The sequence below is a fragment of the Schistocerca serialis genome, chromosome 1 (genome assembly GCF_023864345.2).
Source record: "Schistocerca serialis cubense isolate TAMUIC-IGC-003099 chromosome 1, iqSchSeri2.2, whole genome shotgun sequence".
Lineage (NCBI taxonomy): Eukaryota > Metazoa > Arthropoda > Insecta > Orthoptera > Acrididae > Schistocerca > Schistocerca serialis.
This window is the reverse complement of record NC_064638.1, coordinates 1,077,699,843-1,077,720,664: the sequence shown is the minus strand read 5'-3', so window position 1 is coordinate 1,077,720,664 and position 20,822 is coordinate 1,077,699,843. Positions and strand designations below refer to the sequence as shown.

Genomic DNA, 20,822 nt, shown 5'->3' with positions numbered 1-20,822 from the left:
CTCAACTAGTAGTGAAAAAGTGGAGTGGCCGTAGCTTTTAAGTAACTTTGGCATCGTATAGATGGAATAATAAATTATGGGACAGTACCCATCCCCTCTTTCTGAGGAAGAAACTATTCATTGCCTAATCCAGGAGGTTTATCACTTTTACTTTTTAATGTGGTTATCAATAGTACTACACATTTCATCTCTTGAAGGGAAGTACTCGTTGGCAATTCTGTCTCATAATTTGTTAGTTTCCTCAACTGAATTTTGCGATGATAGAACCGATGATGCAATAAGAAGGACTTTCCACAATTGTTTGACTTGTGTGTACTTTTCTATTGCGTTATGTGCTCTTTCATCATTCCTAATTCTATCTATCTCTTCTTCTTCTTCTTCTTCTTCCTCCTCCTTCCTTCCTTCCTTCCTTCCTTCCTTCCTTCCTTCTTCTGCTTCAGAGTATACACCAACCTTCACAATCACATTCCCTTTGCCGCAGAGATGGAATTTGCTTACTGAGAATGTGGAAGTAGTTATGCTATAGACAGAGGAATGTGTCAAAAACTATACTGGCCCGACCATAAAAACTGAGACCAAATACTACACAGAACACACCACCATTTAGGAACAGACAGAACAGCCCAATTCTAAAATGATGAGTTACAGCTTGGAAATTAGTTGATAACTGAACAAAAACCTACATTTTCAAATACTGTCAACGGTGACCCAGATTACTTGCTGTGCACAGTACAGAAATGGCCACTGAAAAGCTCAAGGTAAGTTAGGCTGCTTGAAAATAGTTCCAGCCACTTGAGAAAAGCGGTTAGGGCTATAGGACACAGCAAAAGGGACCCACATCATCAATACTCCTGAAGGACTGGTAAGACGCTGTATGTCACCAGCTTCCACCTCCTTGTATACCATTAACACAGACATCTAAGTCAGCCAGTCGCTCTGCCAGCCATACTCCAGAAGATTCCCCACTCAGCATCACAATTCGAGTAGTTCGTTTTATCTCTAATAATGGCTAAGGCAATCAGTGAAAAGATTTACAGATACCACAAGCAGAGATCTATGGGCATACCCTGGATGAGGCTCCATGCTTAACATAGCATCCAGATAGATAATAAACTAAAGTGGCACAAATATGTCAATCATTTAACCAAATAGTACACTATTGTCTGCTTTTCACTTAAAAATCTATCTCACTGTGTTGAGCTGCACATGGGATTGCTAACATATTTTGCACACTTTCACTCAATACTGTCAAATGTCATAATCTTCTGGGGAAATGTAGCTAAGGACAAAACATTTTTGTACTATAGAAGAATATTCCTTAAGACTGATGAAAATCTTGCAGCAAGAGCTCGGAATCATTACACTTTAATGATAATATACTTATTTTGTAATAGTACGTACAAGTAATTCATTTTAAGATGAATTTGGAAGAAATCGTGAAATTCACAACCACTATACAAGAAATAAAAATAATGTCCCTACAGGTAACGCATCCCTATCTAGGGTTCACAATGGCATTTCATATTCTGGTACGCCACTTCTTTTACAATTTGTCAGAACACATGGTTATTAATTCTGCATAGCTCTCATGTTTGTATTGAATATACCTCGATTTTCCCAGTACGTAGACAGCTGACAGTGTGCAGTGTGAAGTTATGTAAATGCTTCATTTGAGGTCCTGAATAAAAACGGTATGTGAATGTACAAGGAGGAAGTGTGGAAGATCAACATTAGTCATAATTTGTTGTTCATACATTTCTACTGAAGTTGCCTGCAGTGACTGTTTCATATGTTTATGAATGGGGTCTGCCTTTAGCAAAACACAATTTTGTTTTTTATCCCAAGCACATTTCACTGCATTGCAGCATCCGCAGTGGGCTTTTATTTTATGGCTTTTTACCACATGGTGTGGTTTTCCTGATGTGTTACATTTTTACAGTGACTGATTTCTTTCACAGTTTGCCGTGTTTTCTGTATTCCTCATCTTCTTCACTGTGTTATTGACCTGTCACTGTCACTGTTTCACTGCTCACCAGCTGTTTACCTTGCCTTTACAGCTGGTAAACAGTGGAACAGTAACAGTGACAGCTTAATAACACAGTGAAGAAGATGAGGACTAAAGAAAACACAACAAACTGTGAAAGAAATCAGTCACTGTAAAAACGTAACACATCAGGAGAACCACACTATGTGGTAAAAAGCCATAAAATAAAAGCCCACTGAAGATGCTGCAACTGCAGTGAAACATGTATGGGATAAAAAACAAAAATGTGTTTTGCTAGAGGAGGACCCCATCCAGAAACATATGTGTTGTTAAAACAAACACGGGAAAAAGAGCTTCAACTCCAAGATTATTATTAAAGTGAGAATGTATGAAAAATTAATGACAGCTCAGATTCTATATGAAAGTCTCCCTCCCAGGATACACCGCCTTATCGTAGGCACCTTCAGTGTCGGGTGGGAGGGTTTGCACGCTCTGATGAAGTCGAGATCTGTGCCGGCAGTAGCGTAGCTACTGGCAGGGTCACCCAAGCCAGATTGGTCTTGATGGAGGAGTCATGGTTTTACAAACACAAACTCCAATGACTGAAACCAATACCATGTGGAGGTATGCAATCCCATTATTCAACTTAAATGATAAATAAGAAGCAAAAGATACCTGAATCTGGATGGCTGGATGGAGTATTTGAGCCTTCACCCTACAGAAATAAGTTGACACTGTAAGTACTGGATCACATTCCTTGGTCATGAATAAATCACATTTTTGATTTAGTTTTGGCGTGATGAACAAAGTTTTTATTTTCTTTTGTTTCCTACATCTTAAGGGAGAATGACGGTTATTATTTATTAAATCTAGCTGGCCAATGGATTTGAAGATTCAACTGAGTGAGGTCTAGAGTGTGCTTGAAAGAGCAAAACTACATTTTGAAAGTACTGAGTCTTTATAGATTATAAATAATGTTAAGGATCTATTAATGTAAACAGATTATGTACAAGTTAATATATCAGCAGCATAAATATGTTTTCCACATAATTATAAGTTTCAAATCAAAATTAAATGTACTGATCTGTCTTAACAAAATTACCTGTAGGAACTCCTTGATTACTCACGAAATGATTATTTCACTTAAAAAACAGTAATATGTTATACAAACCCAGCAGCACTTCACAAGTGACCTACACAAATATAATTAATATAACTGACAATATTGTATAGAAATAGTTCAACTTAATGCCGTACCTTCTATTCTTTCAGTCTTGTCCTTGTACTCATTCACATCTTTTTCCTGTACTTCAACAAGAGCAGTTAGCTGCTTATTATGTTGCTGCAGAGCGATAAGTGCTGTACTCTGTGTGTGCAGTTTGCTTTCAAGTTCATTGTACGCAGCTCTAAGGTCATTGTATGACTGCAAACATATCAGAGATATCAAATTTGTTACTGTTGACCAATCATGTACAAAGTAAGTACATTAAACATCACTTTAATGATACATTTTGAGTTGAATGAAAGTTGACCAACAGGACACTGCCACAGCGAAGTGGAGAGAGAGAGAGAGAGAGAGAGAGAGAGAGAGAGAGAGAGAGAGAGAGAGAGAGAGAATTAATCATTATATTTCAGGTCTTGATTAACAACAACACTTTTTTTAACATACATCACACTGCAGAAATTTCTTCCAATCTATTTTGAAATACGGCAATGAGCAATGAGGAGAGTTCAGTTATAAATGCACTACCATAATTGCTTAACAAGAAGACTACATTAAATTTGTTGTTTGTGAGATGTCAGCCACCGCTCACTCTGGGATACCGTTGGTTGGTTGGTTGTTTGTTTGTTTGGGGGAAGAGACCAAACAGCAAGGTTATCGGTCTCATAGGATTAGGGAAGGATGGGGAAGGAAGTCGGCCGTGCCCTTTGAAATGAACCATCCAGCATTTGCCTGGAGCGATTTAGGGCAATCATGGAAAACCTAAATCAGGATGGCTGGACACGGGATTGAACCATCGTCCTTCCATACATTATATCCTTGAAAAAGAGGAGCAGATGTCAACTCAACCAAAGTGAACACCTGGATAATGTTGTCAAAATACATAATGAGTCTGAATTATCTAACTTGGACTGAATCTCCTATGTTTTTACTGTTCTTATACTACATACTTTAGTTTTGTTCATTCTACTCTTTTTTTTTCTTCAGTCACATAGCAGAACTGTTGGGGTTGCACATCATCTGGACCGCAATAATGACGATTGTGAGTATAAATTTTTCAACTTTGCATAAATGGAACAGATAGAACATTAACCTCTCCTGAACCACTTCTTTGAGTATGTTATGCCTTTCTTCTAGCTCGACTATCACCAGATCTCACTAACGAACAACAGCAGAAGCTACTTGCCATTCTTCAAGAGTTCTCTGAATGATTCAATCCACAGGTGGAGAGCAAATTAGACAAATCAACAGTGAAGCACTGGATTAGCACTGGAGACCGTCAACCAATAAGCCAGAGAGCATGCTGTGTGTCAGCAATGGAACATTAAATAATTCACGTCGAGATAGAGAAAATGATGAAGAACGACATCATCCAGCCTTCGCAGAGCCCATGGTCATCACCAGTGGTCCTCGTCAGGAAGAAGGATGGCAGTTGGCGCTTTTGTGTTGATTACAGTAAGCTTAATAAGATAACTAAAAAGAACGCTCACCCCCTTCCATGAACTGACGATACACTAGATTGTCTGATGGGGTCTAAGTTTTTCTTAACCATGGACAGGTACTCGGGATACTGGCAAATCGAAGCAGATGAGGCTGATCGTGAGAAAACTGCATTCATCGCCCCTGAGGGTGTGTATGAGTTTAAGGTAATGCCGTTTGGTTTGTGTAATGCACCAGCAACTTTTGAACAGATGATGGATAATCTTCTAAGGCACCTCAAGTGGACGATGTGTCTTTGTTATTTAGATGACATTATAGTGTTCTCAGACATTTGATTAACATATATAAGACTGAGGGATGTTCTTAAGTGTCTCCAACAAGGTGGACTGAAACTTAATCCTAGAAAGTGTCCCTTTGGAGCAAATGAAATCAAAATACTTGGACACCTTGTGTCAAACAAAGGTGTGCGGCGAGATCCAGAAAAGGTGAGATATATAATGGAATTTCCTATTCCTAAAAGTATTAGAGGAGCTTCCTCGGATTATGTTCTTATTACCGTCATTTTATCAAAGACATTTGTATCAAAGCCAGGCCACTCCAAGAGTTGTTAAAAGCTGATGCTCAACAAGATTCTTTTGATGTGCTGCAAAAAGCTCTGATAACTGACCCTGTACTTGGTCTGTATGATGAGAGAGCACCTACAGAACTACACACAGATGCCAGCAGGTATGAGATCGGTGCTGTTCTTGTGCAAATTTCGGATGGAAAAGAGAAGGTTATAGCCTATGCTTCTAGGACATTTACACAAGCTGAGGGAAACTACTCAACTACAGAAAGAGAATGTCTTGCTATGATCTGGGCCATGTGCAAATTTCAACAGTATCTCTATGGAAGGCCATTCACAGTTGTTACAGACTATCATTCACTTTGTTGGCTGACAGGTCTTAAGGATCCAACAGGACGACTCGCCAGGTGGGCATTACATCTTCAAGAGTATGACATTACCATAGTGTACAAAAGTGGAAGAAAACACCAAGATGCCGACTGTCTCTCAAGAAACCCTGTGCAAGACCATCAAGACTTTGATGAAGATAGTAACTACCTCGTTGGACTCCAGGATCTCTGCTGAGCAGGAGGAGGGCACCAAGATATCTCAAATTATGCTTGCCTTAAATTGGTCAGAGGATGTGAAAGGACAATATAAGGTAGTTAATGGATTACTTTGCATGAAAAACTTTGATCCGTTTGGAAAGAGGTGGCTACCAGTGATTCCTAAACACATGTGTTTAGATGTTCTATAGAAATTCCATGACACACCCGAGGCTGGACATTTAGGATTTCTTGAGACATACGATAGAATCTGCAAGAGATTTTTCTGGCCAGGTTTATTTAGGAGTGTCCATCACTACGTGTCGCACAGTCGAGAGTGTCAGAGGAGGAAGGCAGCTCCTCAGAAACCACCTGGCCGACTCATACCAATTCCACCAGCCAAAACGCCTTTCCAGCATGTTGGGACTGAACTCCTCGGACGATTTCCAATGCCTGCTAGTGGCAATAAATGGATTATTGTTTGCACTGATTATCGGACAAACTATGCCATTACAAAAGCCGTGAAAAGAGCTGACGCATCCGAGGTAGCCAAACTCTTCGTGGAAGACATTGTATTAAAAAACAGTGCCCCAAGGTCGTTAATTACGGATCGCAGGAAAGTTTTACAATTGAATCTTGCGACAGAGATAAATCGTCAGTGCAACATTACTCATCACATGATGACTGCCTACCATCCGCAAACTAACGGGCTTACTAAATGCCTTAATAAGATGTTGGCCGACATGTTATCAATGTTCGTCAATGTCCAGCAGAGCAACTGGGATGAGGTGCTACCTTTTGTGACGTTTGCCTACAACACCGCCATAAAGGACACCGCAGGATTTACGCCATTTTTCCTGGTGCCTGGGCGTGAGGCGACTACGACAATGAACACTGAGCTTCCGTTACAACCTGATGACTTGGACAACATTGACTACATCAGTCAGATGTTAACCAGAGATAGGCAGGCCACCGCCCTGTTGTCTACCAGCCTGGTGACCTGTCTGGATCTTCACTCCTGTTCGGATGGTTGGTCTCTCTGAGAAGCTCCTCAGGTGCTACTTTGGACCTTATAAGGTTGTAAGACAGTTGTCTGATGTTACGTATGAAGTTGAAGATTTCGACCCTGACACAAGACGACGAAAGATCAGAGATACGGTCCATGTCCTTCGAATGAAGCCTGCAACCCAGGGTAAATTCGAAGCTCCAGCGACAGGCAATAAGCAGAAAGGTGACGAAGAGTGTAGCGGTAAACGAAGTTCTAAGATCAACACCAGGGTGAAAGCCAGTCATCGGGAGTTGGAGTATGGAGGACTGATGACTTATTCCCGGACTAAGTGGACATAACACCGAGATGCCAGTCTCTTACGGAGGGAGCAATGTCGCAGAAAAAGCTGCGTACCACCGTGGTTTAGTTGTTACGATACTAAACTGTTGCATGGTGGGTCGTGAGTTCAAAACTCACCTGGACTGTACAATTTTAATTTCTATATTCTATTCGATTACATTCTAGAAGTATCCACAAATATCAAGAATCATTGTACTGGAATGTTCTGTAGCTGTATATATACTGTATGTGTTCTGGCCGGAGGCATTTTGCTCCGCGCTCTTGTATGTGCAAGTGCTGGATAAAATCCTCGTTAAGTGAAGTTAGTGTTCATCATTCATCTAGTTACACCTTCTTCTACGTGACAATATGTTCTCTTAACAATAATGATGAAAAGAATTTTATGAGACACATTCAGCCAGAAAATTTTTGCAAAAAAAAAAAAAAAAAAAAAAAAAAAAAAAAAAAAAAAAAAAAAAAAAAAAAAAAAAAAAAAAAAAAAAAAAAAAACGGTGCCCGAAAAAATTTCAAAGTTTGTGGTCTCAGGGATTAAAGGTATGACGAACCTGAAACCTGATATGTAGTAACCAATACACCAAACAACATTTATGTGCCACTGTCCAATACTGAATAAATGAAGTGCGAAGTTGAAGATTTTGTAAAATGATCAAAAATATGGTACTTTCAGCCTGATTTTGCAAAAAACTATGTACTACAAAACTCTCCAAACTGGACACATTAGAAATACCATGGTTTCAGCCACAAAAAATGTATTTTATTACCCAACGCAAACTAACACTTAGATAATCTGACTCAATGATGGGAGTGAAAACCGCAGCATGAAGAAAATGTGAATTTCGGATCCATTTGCTTGCCGCCTATGCAAGATACTCCTACATGTCTGAGAATCCAAGATAAGATACTTACAAAACGGGTTTGTAAGCAGACTTTGGAACTTAAATTAAGAAACAAATGAAATTAAAGGCTTGAGAACCTTGAAGAAGATACCCAACTGTGACGACAGAGTTCCCAGATCATGTTCTTGAACCGGTAGTGATAACGTCACCAAGGACCAATGCCATAAAGTGAGATATTATTTGTCAGCTTAAAAACAAAAGTCACATGCAACAAATCGTGGACAAATGGTTGCTGCAATGTAGCCTACAGCCACAGTACGTTCCTTCATATCTGACGGTAATTTTCAGGTACTGGAAGATCACATGTGATTTCTGGATGCTTGAAAATATGTTCTTTCAAACTGTGTTTAGTCTGAAGTCAATTATGGAAAATTCATTTTCTAAAAATAGACTGAATGTGATCTATTTCTGCAATTTTTATGAAAATTAATTTTCAACTGATTTTGCAGAAATTTGGAAAACAGTATGTGAATGATATTTTATACTAAAAAAATTTATGTTGCTACATTGTTGTGTCCAACATGTCATGTTTATGATGCCTTTATCAACAAAATATAAGAAATCAAAGAAAACTTTAATCTCAGCCTAATTTTTCTGGCTACTTTGCCTCAATCGATGTAGCATTGTTAGCACATGTTGGAAATTAAACACATTGTTCTGGGGAGGGCTTAAAGCACACTGTTTCAAATGAGAGTGATTCTGAAGCTTTAATAGAAAATCACCGTTGTAAAAGAAGTGTTGAATATATGCTATTTTCACCTTTTCGCAAAAATCAATTCGCTTTGTAGACTATTGAAAAATGGCAGGTGAATGTAATTTTGTATTCCGCATCCTTCTTCTACTAAGTTATTGCCTATTAAGTTCCATGTTAAGCATGTGTTTCCTCTATGAGATACAAGTATACAAAGTTCCCTATTTTTTCGTGCTGTGATTTTTGCAACCAACTTTGATTCATATTATCTAGCATTGTTAGCACAAATTGGATAACCAAATACACTTTTTTGTGGTTAAAACCATGGTCTTTCTAAAGAGCCCAGTTTGAAGAGATTTTTAGAACACAGCTTTTTGCAAAATCAAGTCAAGAATACCGGATTTTTTACCTTTTCACAAAATCTTCAACTTCACACTAATTTATTCAGTATTAGAAAGTGATACATAATCGAAATTTTATGTTCGAGAACCTTGTGTTGTTAGGTTGCTACGTGCCAAGTTTCACTCGATTCTGCCTAATTTTTTTTTTTTTTTTTTTTTTGGCTGAATTTGGCTCATAAAATTCTTTCCATTATTACTATTAAGAGAAAGCATAAGGTTGTACAAGATGACCAAATTTGATTTCTTTCAACACAATATTGCTTGAGGCATGGCAGCTCAAATTTGCCAGAAATATGAACTTTCTCTGCACAAAGTAGTGCATGGAGTCGAACAAGTGACTAAATCACAGCCAGTATTGCTTTGTCGTATGTTAAACTTTACCAAAGTTCATTGGGGACATTGGAGAATGTTGACATAAAATTTCAATGAAATCCCAACTGATAAAGCAGGGAGATCTAGGTGAGGTGGCATGACCCAATAGTAAATGCAATTTTTGTGTGGCTCACAATATGATCCTGGGTTCAATCAGATGGATGGTAATATGAGACCACAAAGGAGGGACTCGGACTGCTATCTGTTGAGGAAAAGAGACTGAAACAATGTCTGATAAGAGAAATTATTTGGTTACTTAAGTGAAGAGAAAATTTCACTTGTGATGGTGGACTGGAATTCGATAGCAGAAAAGGCAGAGAAAGGAAAAGAGGCAAACAAATACTGGGAAAAATGAATGAAAGAAGAAGCCACCTACAGAATTTTTCACAGAGCACAATTTAATTGTTGCCACCACTTGGTTTAAGAATCACAAAAAAGTTGCACTTGAGGTATGTGGAAAAGAGGCCAGAGAACACAAGAGTCAGACAGGTTACACAATGGTAAGACAAAGATTTTGGAACCAGATTTTAAACTGCAAAATGCTTTAAGGGCAAATTTGGAACATGAACATTATTTATGGGTTATGAACTGCAAATCAAAACTGACAGAAAGGCAGAAAGTTAAGGGGATGAAACACGGATACACTGAAAGACGCAGAAAATGCTGAGAATTTCAAAAGAAGCATTTGGCAACAACTGACAAACAGGAATAAAATACAACAGAATACAAATGGGTAGCACTGAGAAGAAATGGTGAAGGCAGTAGAGGAGCACATAGGGCAAAAGACAAGAGCCAATAAAAACCCTTGGATAACACAACAAAATATGCAGGCTTTCATGGCCAGTATTTGTGTTTATGGTGATATTTGTTTTATGTGAATTAGGCCACGGTCTAATGCATAATTCTCTGTCCAACATTGAGCCTTCCAATGGTGAAGGCTTTAACAACTCAGAAAGCAGATCCATCTCCAACAAGCTCAGCAAGCTGAACTGTTCACATGTTTCCATGCAATAGTTGGTTCGTGACATCATCAGACTGCTGCCTAAGACTGCAGAGTCACATCGACATAGGTTATGGAGTTTGCAGTGGGAAAGAGTTGGCACTATTTGTTTTATTTAGCACTAAATCCCACAACTCATCTAATTTCAATCCTCCTCCTCCTCCTCTTCTTTTTCTGGTGGTATCACTAATTGATCATTGTTTGTTAGGAGGTAAGACAGATTCCAACAACAGGAAAATTAAAAACCCCTTTGAAGAAAGGAGACAATGTGTAGACTTTCATGGTCAGCGTCTGCATTAATTAAAACTTTCAGGCTAAAAGGTCATGGTCGAACAGTAGAAGTTCTTCCTCCTGAGGTGAGCCAACGACTGGCTGCTTGGCCGTGGAGGTCCTGTTTATATATAGTGTACAGGGGACACCACCACTCATCACGTGCTGTCTCACACGAATGTCATTACATAAACACACTTGATTTAAATGGCTGCTTCACTACCCAAGCCATCTGGATCCTTAACTCCATGAGCAGCTTTTCTGAACTGCACACAGATGGGAGTTATCCTTACAACAAATTCTCTGCTCCCATAATTATCCCGGTTTCAACCTATGGTAACATACTGCCCCAGACCCTCCACCCAACAGTTTCCACCCCCTCTGTCCTATCATCTCCTCCCCGTTCTCATCTCCTGCCCTGTTTATTTGCAGCCCTCTGCCAAAGCATGCCAGTCTCCCCTCCCCTCCCCTCCCCCCCCCCCTCCTGCCCCAGAACCTCCTGATGCTGCGTCTATTCGCAGTCTAGTCCCTGCACACTCCAACAGACAGTGTTTGTCTCTCTCTCCACTACTATCCTCTCCACTACTATCCCCTCCCCTTCCCAACCCTCTCCAGATCGCTGCTCAAAACCCATGTGATGTTGCATTTCAGCCCGAGATGCTGAAGTTGGTGGTCGTGTGTGCGTCAGGTGTGCTTGCTTGCCCTACCACCCCTTTTTTGGGGTGTGTGTGTGTGTGTGTGTGTGTGGGCACACGCGCGCGCCTTCCCACAACTACACGAAATTTTATACACCCCAGGGGTTGCAAAAGGATATCATGGGTCTTTTGCCAATCTTAAACATTCACTGATCTTTTGGTGGGTCTGAAGATTGTTTCAACTCAAAACTTGGCCAGAACTTTCCCAATATGGTCCATAATATTGTGGATAAATGGAAGAAAAACTTTCCCAGCCGAGGACTGTTGTTGCTGTTGGATGTTTTCAGACACTTTTCTTCTGGAATGGAGTGCTTGATCTATATCATCAATGGCATATCCATTTTTTTTAAAGCCATTTGCAAATTATTTAGTTATCTTGCAAATAATCTAACTCACAGATTTTATTAGCCCTGTCCACCAATGTTTTAATAACAGCTCTCTTCTGCCAGAGTGAAGGTTCAAATCCATATGGAGGTAACAATCAGTATGTCTATCTTTCCTACGTACCTTATGAGTGACCTTAAGTCCCACCTGCCTGTTTAATTACTGAAACATCCAAAAAATTAAGATGTCCATTGCTCTCTGTCTCTATAGTAAATTGTATCTGTTGATTAATTACTATTTAAATGCTCCAATAAACCATTCAACTCCTCTTCACCATGATTCCATATCCCAAAAGTGTCATTCACCTACCAATATAACTTCAGTGGACTTTTATTGGCTGACTGCAGCACCTATTGTTCAAAAAATTCCATAAAAAGATTAGCAACTGCTGGACTTGGAGGGTACCTCAATGTTGTTCCTTCAGTGTGTTCATAAAACCCATTACTGCACTGAAAATACGTCATGGATAGGCAATGTTGAAACAGGTGGGAAACATGAGCTACGTAAAGAAGAGCTCTGTTAATTGGAATCATGATGATCAGGGATACCACATCAAAACTGGCAAATGTATTACCTCGGCTGTCAGTAATTCCCTTCAACTTCTCGATAAAGCGCATAGAATTTTTAATACGATGATCAGTTTTTCTGTGAGCAGAGAATCCAATAGCATTCACTTTCAGTCTCAGTAGAACATTAGGCTTAAGAATCTTAAGTAGCCCGTATAATCCAGGAGGGTAAGCTTCCTTTTGAAAAGATATTTTTTATCCTCTGTAGGAATGGAAGACTTTTTTATGAAATGATTGGTGGCTATTAACACTTCCGATGCATGATCCTTTTGCAATTTTTTATAAGTGGTAGGATCCAAGAGGTCACTGATCTTCTTCTTGCCGTCTTTACTCTTCGACACAAGGGTAGCATTCCCCTTATCAGCAGTAAGTACAATAATATTCTACCAACCCGAGAGGGTATGTCTGTTATTGTATGACGACTGGAGAGCCTTGCATGCTCAATTTTTTGCTGTGTTGTTGTGACACCAGGACAGTTCAGAAGTTTCTGAAGGTGAAAAGATTGTTTCATTCAGAGCAAGTTAACTATACATATTTACATATGGAACTGGCAATGCTACGGGAGCCGAGTAACCAAACACATCGAGGACTGTCAGTAAGTAGCAGTCTTCTGTTAAATTCCCATTTATTTTTTAGCAATACAATGCAGTTTTGTTATTGGAATAAGTTGGATAGGCTAAAATTTGGAACTATGGAACTTAGAGTGGAAGTGTCTTCTAATAGGCAGAAGTAGTAATTTGGTAATTTACAAAAGGGTGGACAGGAAACACTAGTTACAGACAATTCCCATTCGGTTACTAATTTGTCCAGAAGAGAACCATCTAAGGAAGAAATTTCTGTCCTCTCGAAGACGGAAATTTTGCAATTACTCCACTGAAGGTTTCCACTGAGGCTATTGTAGCTAATATAGATGCAAGGATTTGTCTGTTACCATCAGATCCTGCTGACGACTTTTGGATGGTAACAGCCAGGATGCTACGTTAAGCTAAGCCACCCAGCAGTAATGTGTCTCAAGGAGAAAAGAAGGCATTACATGAGGTTAATGCTGATAAGAATGTTATCATACTTACTGCTGATAAGGGTAATGCTACCATTGTGTTGAAGAGTAAAGACTACCACAGGAAGATCAGTGACCTCTTGGATCCTATCAGTTATAAGGATCCTGCAACGGAAGTATTAACAGCTACCAATTATTTAATAAAAAACTCTTCCATTCCTACAGAGGATAAAAAATATCTTTGCAAAATGAAGCTTGCCCTCCTAGATTATATGGACTACGTAAGGTTCTTAAGCCCAATGTCCCACTGAGACTCAAAGTGAATGCTATAGGATTCCCTACTCAATAGTTGTCGAACATTTTTGCCTCCTCATTACAACCATATACTGGAAAAACTGATCATCATATTAAAAATTCTATGCAGTTTATTGAAAAATTGGAGGAGATTACTAATATCCCATGTGATTTCCTTGCCAGTTTTGATGTGGTATCCCTGTTCACCATGGTTCCATTTGACGAAGCTCTTTCTTACATAGCTGATATGTTTCCCACTGATATAGTAGCCTTGTTTCAACACTGCCTATCCACGACTCATTTTCAGTACAGTAATGAGTTCTATGAACAAACTGAAGGAGTGACAATGGGGAGCCTTGTAAGTCCAGCTGTTGCTACTCTTTTATGGAATTTTTTAACAGCAGGCACTGTAGTCAGCCAATAAGTCCTCTGAAGTTGTATTGGCAGGTGGATGACACTTTTGTGACATGGAATCATGGTGAAGAGGAATTGAATGGTTTCTTGGAGCATTTAAATAGTATTAATCCACAGATACAATTTACTATGGAGACAGAGAGTAATGGGCAGCTTAATTTTTTTGAATGTTTCAGTAATTAAACAGGCAGATGGGACTTTAGGTCACTCATTAGGTACGTAGGAAAGATAGGCATACTGATCGTTACCTCCATACGGATTTGAACCCTCATCCCAGGCAGAAGAGAGCAGTTATTAAAACATTGGTGGACAGGGCTAGTAAAATCTTTGAGTTAGATAATTTGCAAGAGGAACTAAATCATTTGCAAACGGTTAAAAAAAAATGGATACACTGTTGATGAGATAGATCAAGCACTCCATCCTAGAAGAAAAGTGTCCGAAAAAATCCAACAGCAACAACAACCGTTGGCTGCGAAAGCTTTTCTTCCATTTATCTACAATATTATGGACCATATTGGGAAAGTTCTGGCCAAGTTTCGAGTTGAAACAATCTCCAGACCCACCAAAAGATCAGTGAATGTTTAAGATCAGCAAAAGACGCACGACACCCTTTTGCAACCTTTGGGGTGCATAAAATTCTGTGTAGTCGTGGGAAGGTTTATATTGGAACAATGAAAAGAAGTGTTAATACCCACCTAACCAAACACAAAAGTAACTGTAGTCTGGACAAACTGAAAAAATTGACTGTAGCGGACACGTTTTTGAAGATGCCGATCATGGAATATAATTTAATGAGGAGATTGCATTATTATGCATGTACATACAGAGACATCATAGAGATTTATAAAAACTACAATAATTTTAACAAAAAAGGAAAAGGATTAATGCTAGATAAGATATGGCAGTCGACTTTGTACCAACGAGTGACAATCGATTACCTTTGATCAAGAGTAATGATATTAGTCACAGATAGGTTCATTGTTGACTGCATGTGACAAGTGGTGGCGCCCTCTATGTGCTCTATATAAAAGAGTCCTGCATGGCCTAGGAGCCAGTCGTTGGCTCACCTCAGATGTACCCCGCACTTGTCAACGAAACGTCAGGAGGAAGAATTTCTACTGTTCGACCACAGCTTCTTAGCCCATAAGTTTTAATTAATAAAGGAGAGACAGCTGTATGAATATCAGGATTTCACATGGAAAGCCAGTAGTGCTAAGTGAAGGAGGTAAAACTGAAAAGTGGAAGAAATATACAGAATGACTAGACATTGAAAGTAAACATCAACAGAACAGTATAGAAACAAAGCAGAAAATAAGTGAAGATGAGACTGGAAATATGGTACTGCAAGAAGAATTTGACAGAGCAATTAAAGACCCAAGACGAAGTAAGTCCCTGGAGTAGAGCATATTTCCCATAATTATTGAGATCCTTGGGAGAGCCATGCATGACCAAACCATCCCTCTTGGTATGCAAGTTATACGAGACAGGGAATTTACCCTAAACTTCAAGAAGAACGTAATAACTACGATTACAAAAGTAGAGTTGCTGACAGTTGTTAATATAACACAACCATCAGTTTAGTAGGTCATGGTTGCAAAATACTGATGCCAATTATTTACCGAAGAATAGAAAAACTGGTACAAGCTAACAATGGGAAAGATCAGTTTGGGATCTGGAGACATATAGGAACACACAAGGCAATACTGACCCCATGACATACCCTACAAGATAGGTTAAAGAAAGGTAAAAGGCTTAGAGAAAACTTTTAAATAAGTTCACGGAAAAATGCTCTTTGATATTCTGAGGATAGCAGAGACTTTGTAAAACAAATAAAGATGAATAAAAAAAGGTCACTGAGGGTTCTGTGCAATCCTGGGAATTGAAGCGCAACTATTTTTGCCTGTTTTCAACATATATTGGCAAGATATCGGTCCCAGGAATTCCAAGACCATATCAAAAACTCTACAGTAGCTCCTCATGTTAGACCAGGCATACAAAAAGAAGCAAACAAAGATTTACATACATAGATATGAAAGATTTAATAAAATGTTTTTATTTACTTACTTAAATATGACTCCAACTTACATTTTATGTTTACATGTAGTAATGTTCATCTTTTTTGCTTTTGATGGATGGTGAATGCAATGTGTGTTCTAATGGCAACAAGAGATTTTTTATCTGATATAATTACAATTTAACCATTTTCAGACTTTTTACTTTACTTGTACTGTGAAATCTTACTTCTTGCCAAATTTCATGATTCTATGTCAATGGAAAGCACCCTATAGGTTTTGATAAGTGAGCTTGCGAGTATCAAAATATGTGACATAAAGGGCCAAATCTTTTGATTGCACAGATTGTAGTAACTGACATAAATCTGAATTTGATGCGCTAACTTGTTCGCGAGAAGATGGGGTCTTAACGTACAGACAGACGAACAGACAGAAGGATAAAAAATGACAAAAAATATTTTTCATCTTATAATTACATATTAACAATTTTCAGATTTTTTTGATTTACCTGTACTGTGAAACATTGCTTCTTGCCAAATTTCATGATTCCACGTCAACAGGAAGTACCTTGTAGGTTCTGATGAATTGGTTGGCAAGTTTCAAAACAAGTGCCATAAATGGCCAAATCTTTTTACTTAATGGACTTGGAAGCTTAAATGTTTTACACCGCCAAGGGATCATAGACTTTAGTACGCAACATAAATTTGAACTTGATACGCCAACCTGTTCCAGAGAAAAGGGGTCTTAACAAACGGACAGACAGACAGATGGATACAAAAATTAAAAAAAATATTCTTTTGTGCGACATAACAACAAATTAACAATTTTTGGATTCTTTCCTTTACTTGTACTGTGCAACCTTGCTTCTGGCGAAATTTCATGATTCTAGATCAATGGGAAGCAACCTATACATTTTTATGAGTGAGTTTTTGAGTATCAAAATATGTGATATAAATGGCCAAATCTTTTGATTGCACAGACCGTAGTAACTGACATAAATCTGAATTTGATATGCTAACTTGTTCACGAGAAGAAGGGGTCTTAACGTACGGACTGCATTGACCAGAAGCTTATACTTTTTACGCTCCCAAGGGCCCATGGACCTCAATATCTCTGTATCTAAAAGGCAATGTCCCAACTGAGTGACTGACTGACTGACTGACTGACTCACCCACTCACTCACTCACACTGACTAAGTCAGTCAGTCAGTCAGTCAGTCACTCACTCACTCACTCACTCACCAACCAATCATCAGCTAAGGACAGAAACTTGAAATTTGGAGAGCGTGTGGATCTTACATGTAGATATCATTTAAGAAGGGATTGTTCAAAATTCCACTCCTAAAGGGACTAAACTGGGAGATGAAAGGGTTTTTGAAAGTATGTGGCTATTAAGGCAATGTTGTAGAACTACACAAATCGGTATTGGGTTTCTCAGAAATAGGAAATACATACTTCAGCAGTTTTGGAAATTCAACCATTAAGCGGATAAAATAGCGGGTGAAAGATTTTTTGGAAATGATTTGTTATTAAAGAACTATTTGACTTCTCAATTAGAATTTTTTTAAAAATTGTGTTCCTGTGTTTTTGGAAATTCAGCTTCCTTAGGGAGTGAAATATGGGATGAAAAGTTTTATGAAATTATTTCATTATGAAAACATTTTCAAAGTTAAATCTATGAAAATTTGTGTTTTGCTTCTTTGTTAGAAATTAAAAAATGTGTGTTTCACTGTTTTTGGAAATTCAATCCCATGGGACTGAAATAGGGGGTGAAAATTTTTAAGAAAAGATTTTATTATACCAAAAAATGTTGAAGAAAATATTTTGTTATATCAAAAAAATTTTTCAGTGAAATGTGTGTTAGGGGATGGAAGTTCCTATGGAAATATCACCACAAGAACACAAAAGGCAGAACCTTAGACTCCAACCACCAGAAGTAGTCTTTCGTCAGAAGTACATTCAGAAAAGACCATGCTCCTAGAGACTTAATTAGCATTAAGTTGTAAGGTGTTGTGATTTGTGAACATAAAAATTTTATTAAAGGGAAAAACTCTATTCACACAATACAAACTATGTGAGCAAAGCTGTGGGTGGGAAACTATTGTGACAAAAATTTGAACTTGATACATCTACATCTCCCCGAGAAAAAGGTTTCTTAACAGTTGGACAAACAGACAGATGGACAACAAGGTGATCCTAACAGTTCTGTTTTTACATACAAGGCACAGAACCCTAAAAAGAGCGAAAGGTTTTGTATGGCTTGTATAGAAACTAGACTACAGTTATACGAGTTGAGGGTATGAAAGGGAAACAGTGGTTGAGAAGGTAACAATACAGGGTTGTGGCCTATCCCTAATGTTATTCAATCCGTAAAGTGAGCAATCAGTAAAGGAAACCAAAGAACAATTTAAGAGAATAATTCAAGTTCAGGGAGAAGAAATAAAAATTTTGAACTTTCTCAATTACATTGTAGTTCTCTCAAAGAACACAAATAGCCCTGGAGAGCAGCTGAATGGAATGGAATGGACACTGTCTTGAAAGGAGGATATAAGATGAACATCAACTTAAGTAAAACAAGGTAATGGAGTGCAGTGGGATTAAATCAGGTGATGCAAAGAAATCAGATTAAAAAATGATCAACTAATAGTACTAGGTGCTTATAACTGCAGTGCAATTACTAACAGAGGTCCAGTGTGGGCTTTAATTATCATTTGGCAGCAAAACATGATACTTAAGCTAAGGTGTTAATGTAGATGTGATTAACACTGGAAAAAAATTAATACCAATCATGTGCTCATGTTGAACAACTCATGTAAACGGCAGTTAATAATAAAATCAGCATTATGCCTTTCTCTCCCGTTTGACCTTTTCTGCTCAAATTCTGTTCCTGATCCTGATCCATTACACATGGAAACATTTCTACACATCTTTCTTGCATTCGCAGCATCAGATTTGCTTCTGGTGGCTGAAATAGGAACTAATGTTAACCAATGTCAATCGATTTCGCGTTTACACATTAGAATGTCTACCAAGCACTGCTGCCATATGGTAATTGTAATTGCAGCTCACACTGGACCTCTGTGAGTAGCTGCACTTTAACCATAACCATCGGGTAGTAGAGTTCTGTGTTTTGGACAGTAGAATAACTTAAGTTGGCCAAAGTAAAAAGGATATAAAATGAAGACTGACAAAAGCACGATTGTCATGTCTGAAAAAAGATGAATTTATAAACATTCCATATAGATTTAAACATTAGGAAATCTCTTCAGAAGTTGTCTATGTGGAATGTATCCTTGCACAGAAACGGTTCAGACATGAAGAGATTAGAACTTTTTGAAATGCTATGCCATAGAAGAATGCTGAAGCTTACACTGATACATCGTATTACTAATGAGGTGGAACAGAACTGAACTGTAAAAAACAGAAATTTATGGAACAATCTGGCTAAAAGAAGAGAAAAGTTGATGGGACACGTCCTGAGGCACCAAGGAACAATCACTTTGAACATGGAGGGAAGTTTGGAAGGTAAAAATTGTGGAGAGAGATAAAGGTTCAAATGCAGTAAACAGGTTCAAATGGATTAGGCTGCAGTAGTTATAAAGTACCAAATAGTTTAAAACAGATGTAGGTTGCATTAGTTACGTAGCTATGAAAAGACTTACACAGGATAGACTATGGTGGCGAACTGCATCAAACCAGTCTTTGGACGGAAGATTACAACAAAATGATACAAATTTATTCGCTAAACTGTAGAGGATACCTGAAAATTTTTAATTTTTTGAATCGAAAACAAAAAAAACTGGCATGATTAAATGCTGTATGAACTTGCAGTACTTCTTAAATTCACAATTCACAGGTACTATGTTCAAAAATTGGAGAAATCTGAAATGAGGTCCAAAAATTAACTAAAACCTCTTTATTTGATTGTGATTAAACCTGCATTAAATAACATTCATATAATTAATACTTTATAAATATTAAGACAATGTTTTGATGACACAAATTAAATAATTTCATCATTATTAGTGCAAAACAAACCTTTTCAAGTGGCATATATCTCTCCATATAATGCATAAATCTCTCTCTTACAGTTGCAGCACTGTGCCGTGACTTCTGCAGTTTTCTTACGAGTTGCTGATTCTGCTGCTTCCTCCTTTCATATTTCTGGATCAGAGTCCTGCAATTTTTCAAATTAAAAAGAGGCAGTTAATTTTCTTCACACGTTGAGAAAAAAACAATGTTTCCCATTTTAATATCAAAGAGCATGTAAGAGATAACTTTTACTATCAAAAGAGGTAGGGCACAATTTTATCTAGTAAAAATGAGGAAGTAAATGATTTTAGCTTTGTTACAAGAGTTGTCTAGCTATTTGCTTGGAGTGATTTAGGGATATCAAGGATCACTGCACTTTTTGAGTCTTGTTCCCTCCAAACCGGCCTTCTAAAACACCTTGGATACAGGAAGCTTTTCATTCTAAAAATACAAATTTTATATTTCTGTAGCTGCAAAAAGAAGTTGACCTAAAAGTTTCTGGCACACACAAAGCAAGGAAAAAAATGTCCGGAAGTGGATGTATTAATAGTAAGATTTTCTCATTATGGGTTTCATTTCTGTATTAACATTGTAACAGACGAACAGTACACAATATTACCTTTCTATATATTGCAATGCACATAGCACAGAAATTAACTCTGTTTCACTACAAATTAATTGCTGGTGTGCTAGAAAAACAAAAAAAAACAATATTC

The 20,822-nt window shown here is 38.0% G+C and overlaps 1 protein-coding gene across 3 annotated transcripts in view; it reads right to left on the bottom strand.

Annotated features, from left to right (window-relative positions):
• LOC126415972 (uncharacterized) overlaps positions 1-20,822 on the bottom strand; it is a 296,810-nt gene that overhangs the window by 230,793 nt on the left and 45,195 nt on the right. For all 3 annotated transcript variants that reach the window (XM_050083470.1, XM_050083472.1, XM_050083471.1), the window contains exons 3-4: positions 20,113-20,251; positions 3,242-3,407 (exon numbers count right to left, since the gene is read on the bottom strand). In XM_050083470.1, the coding sequence (XP_049939427.1) occupies positions 3,242-3,407; positions 20,113-20,251 (305 nt within the window). The remainder of the gene's footprint in view (positions 1-3,241; positions 3,408-20,112; positions 20,252-20,822) is intronic.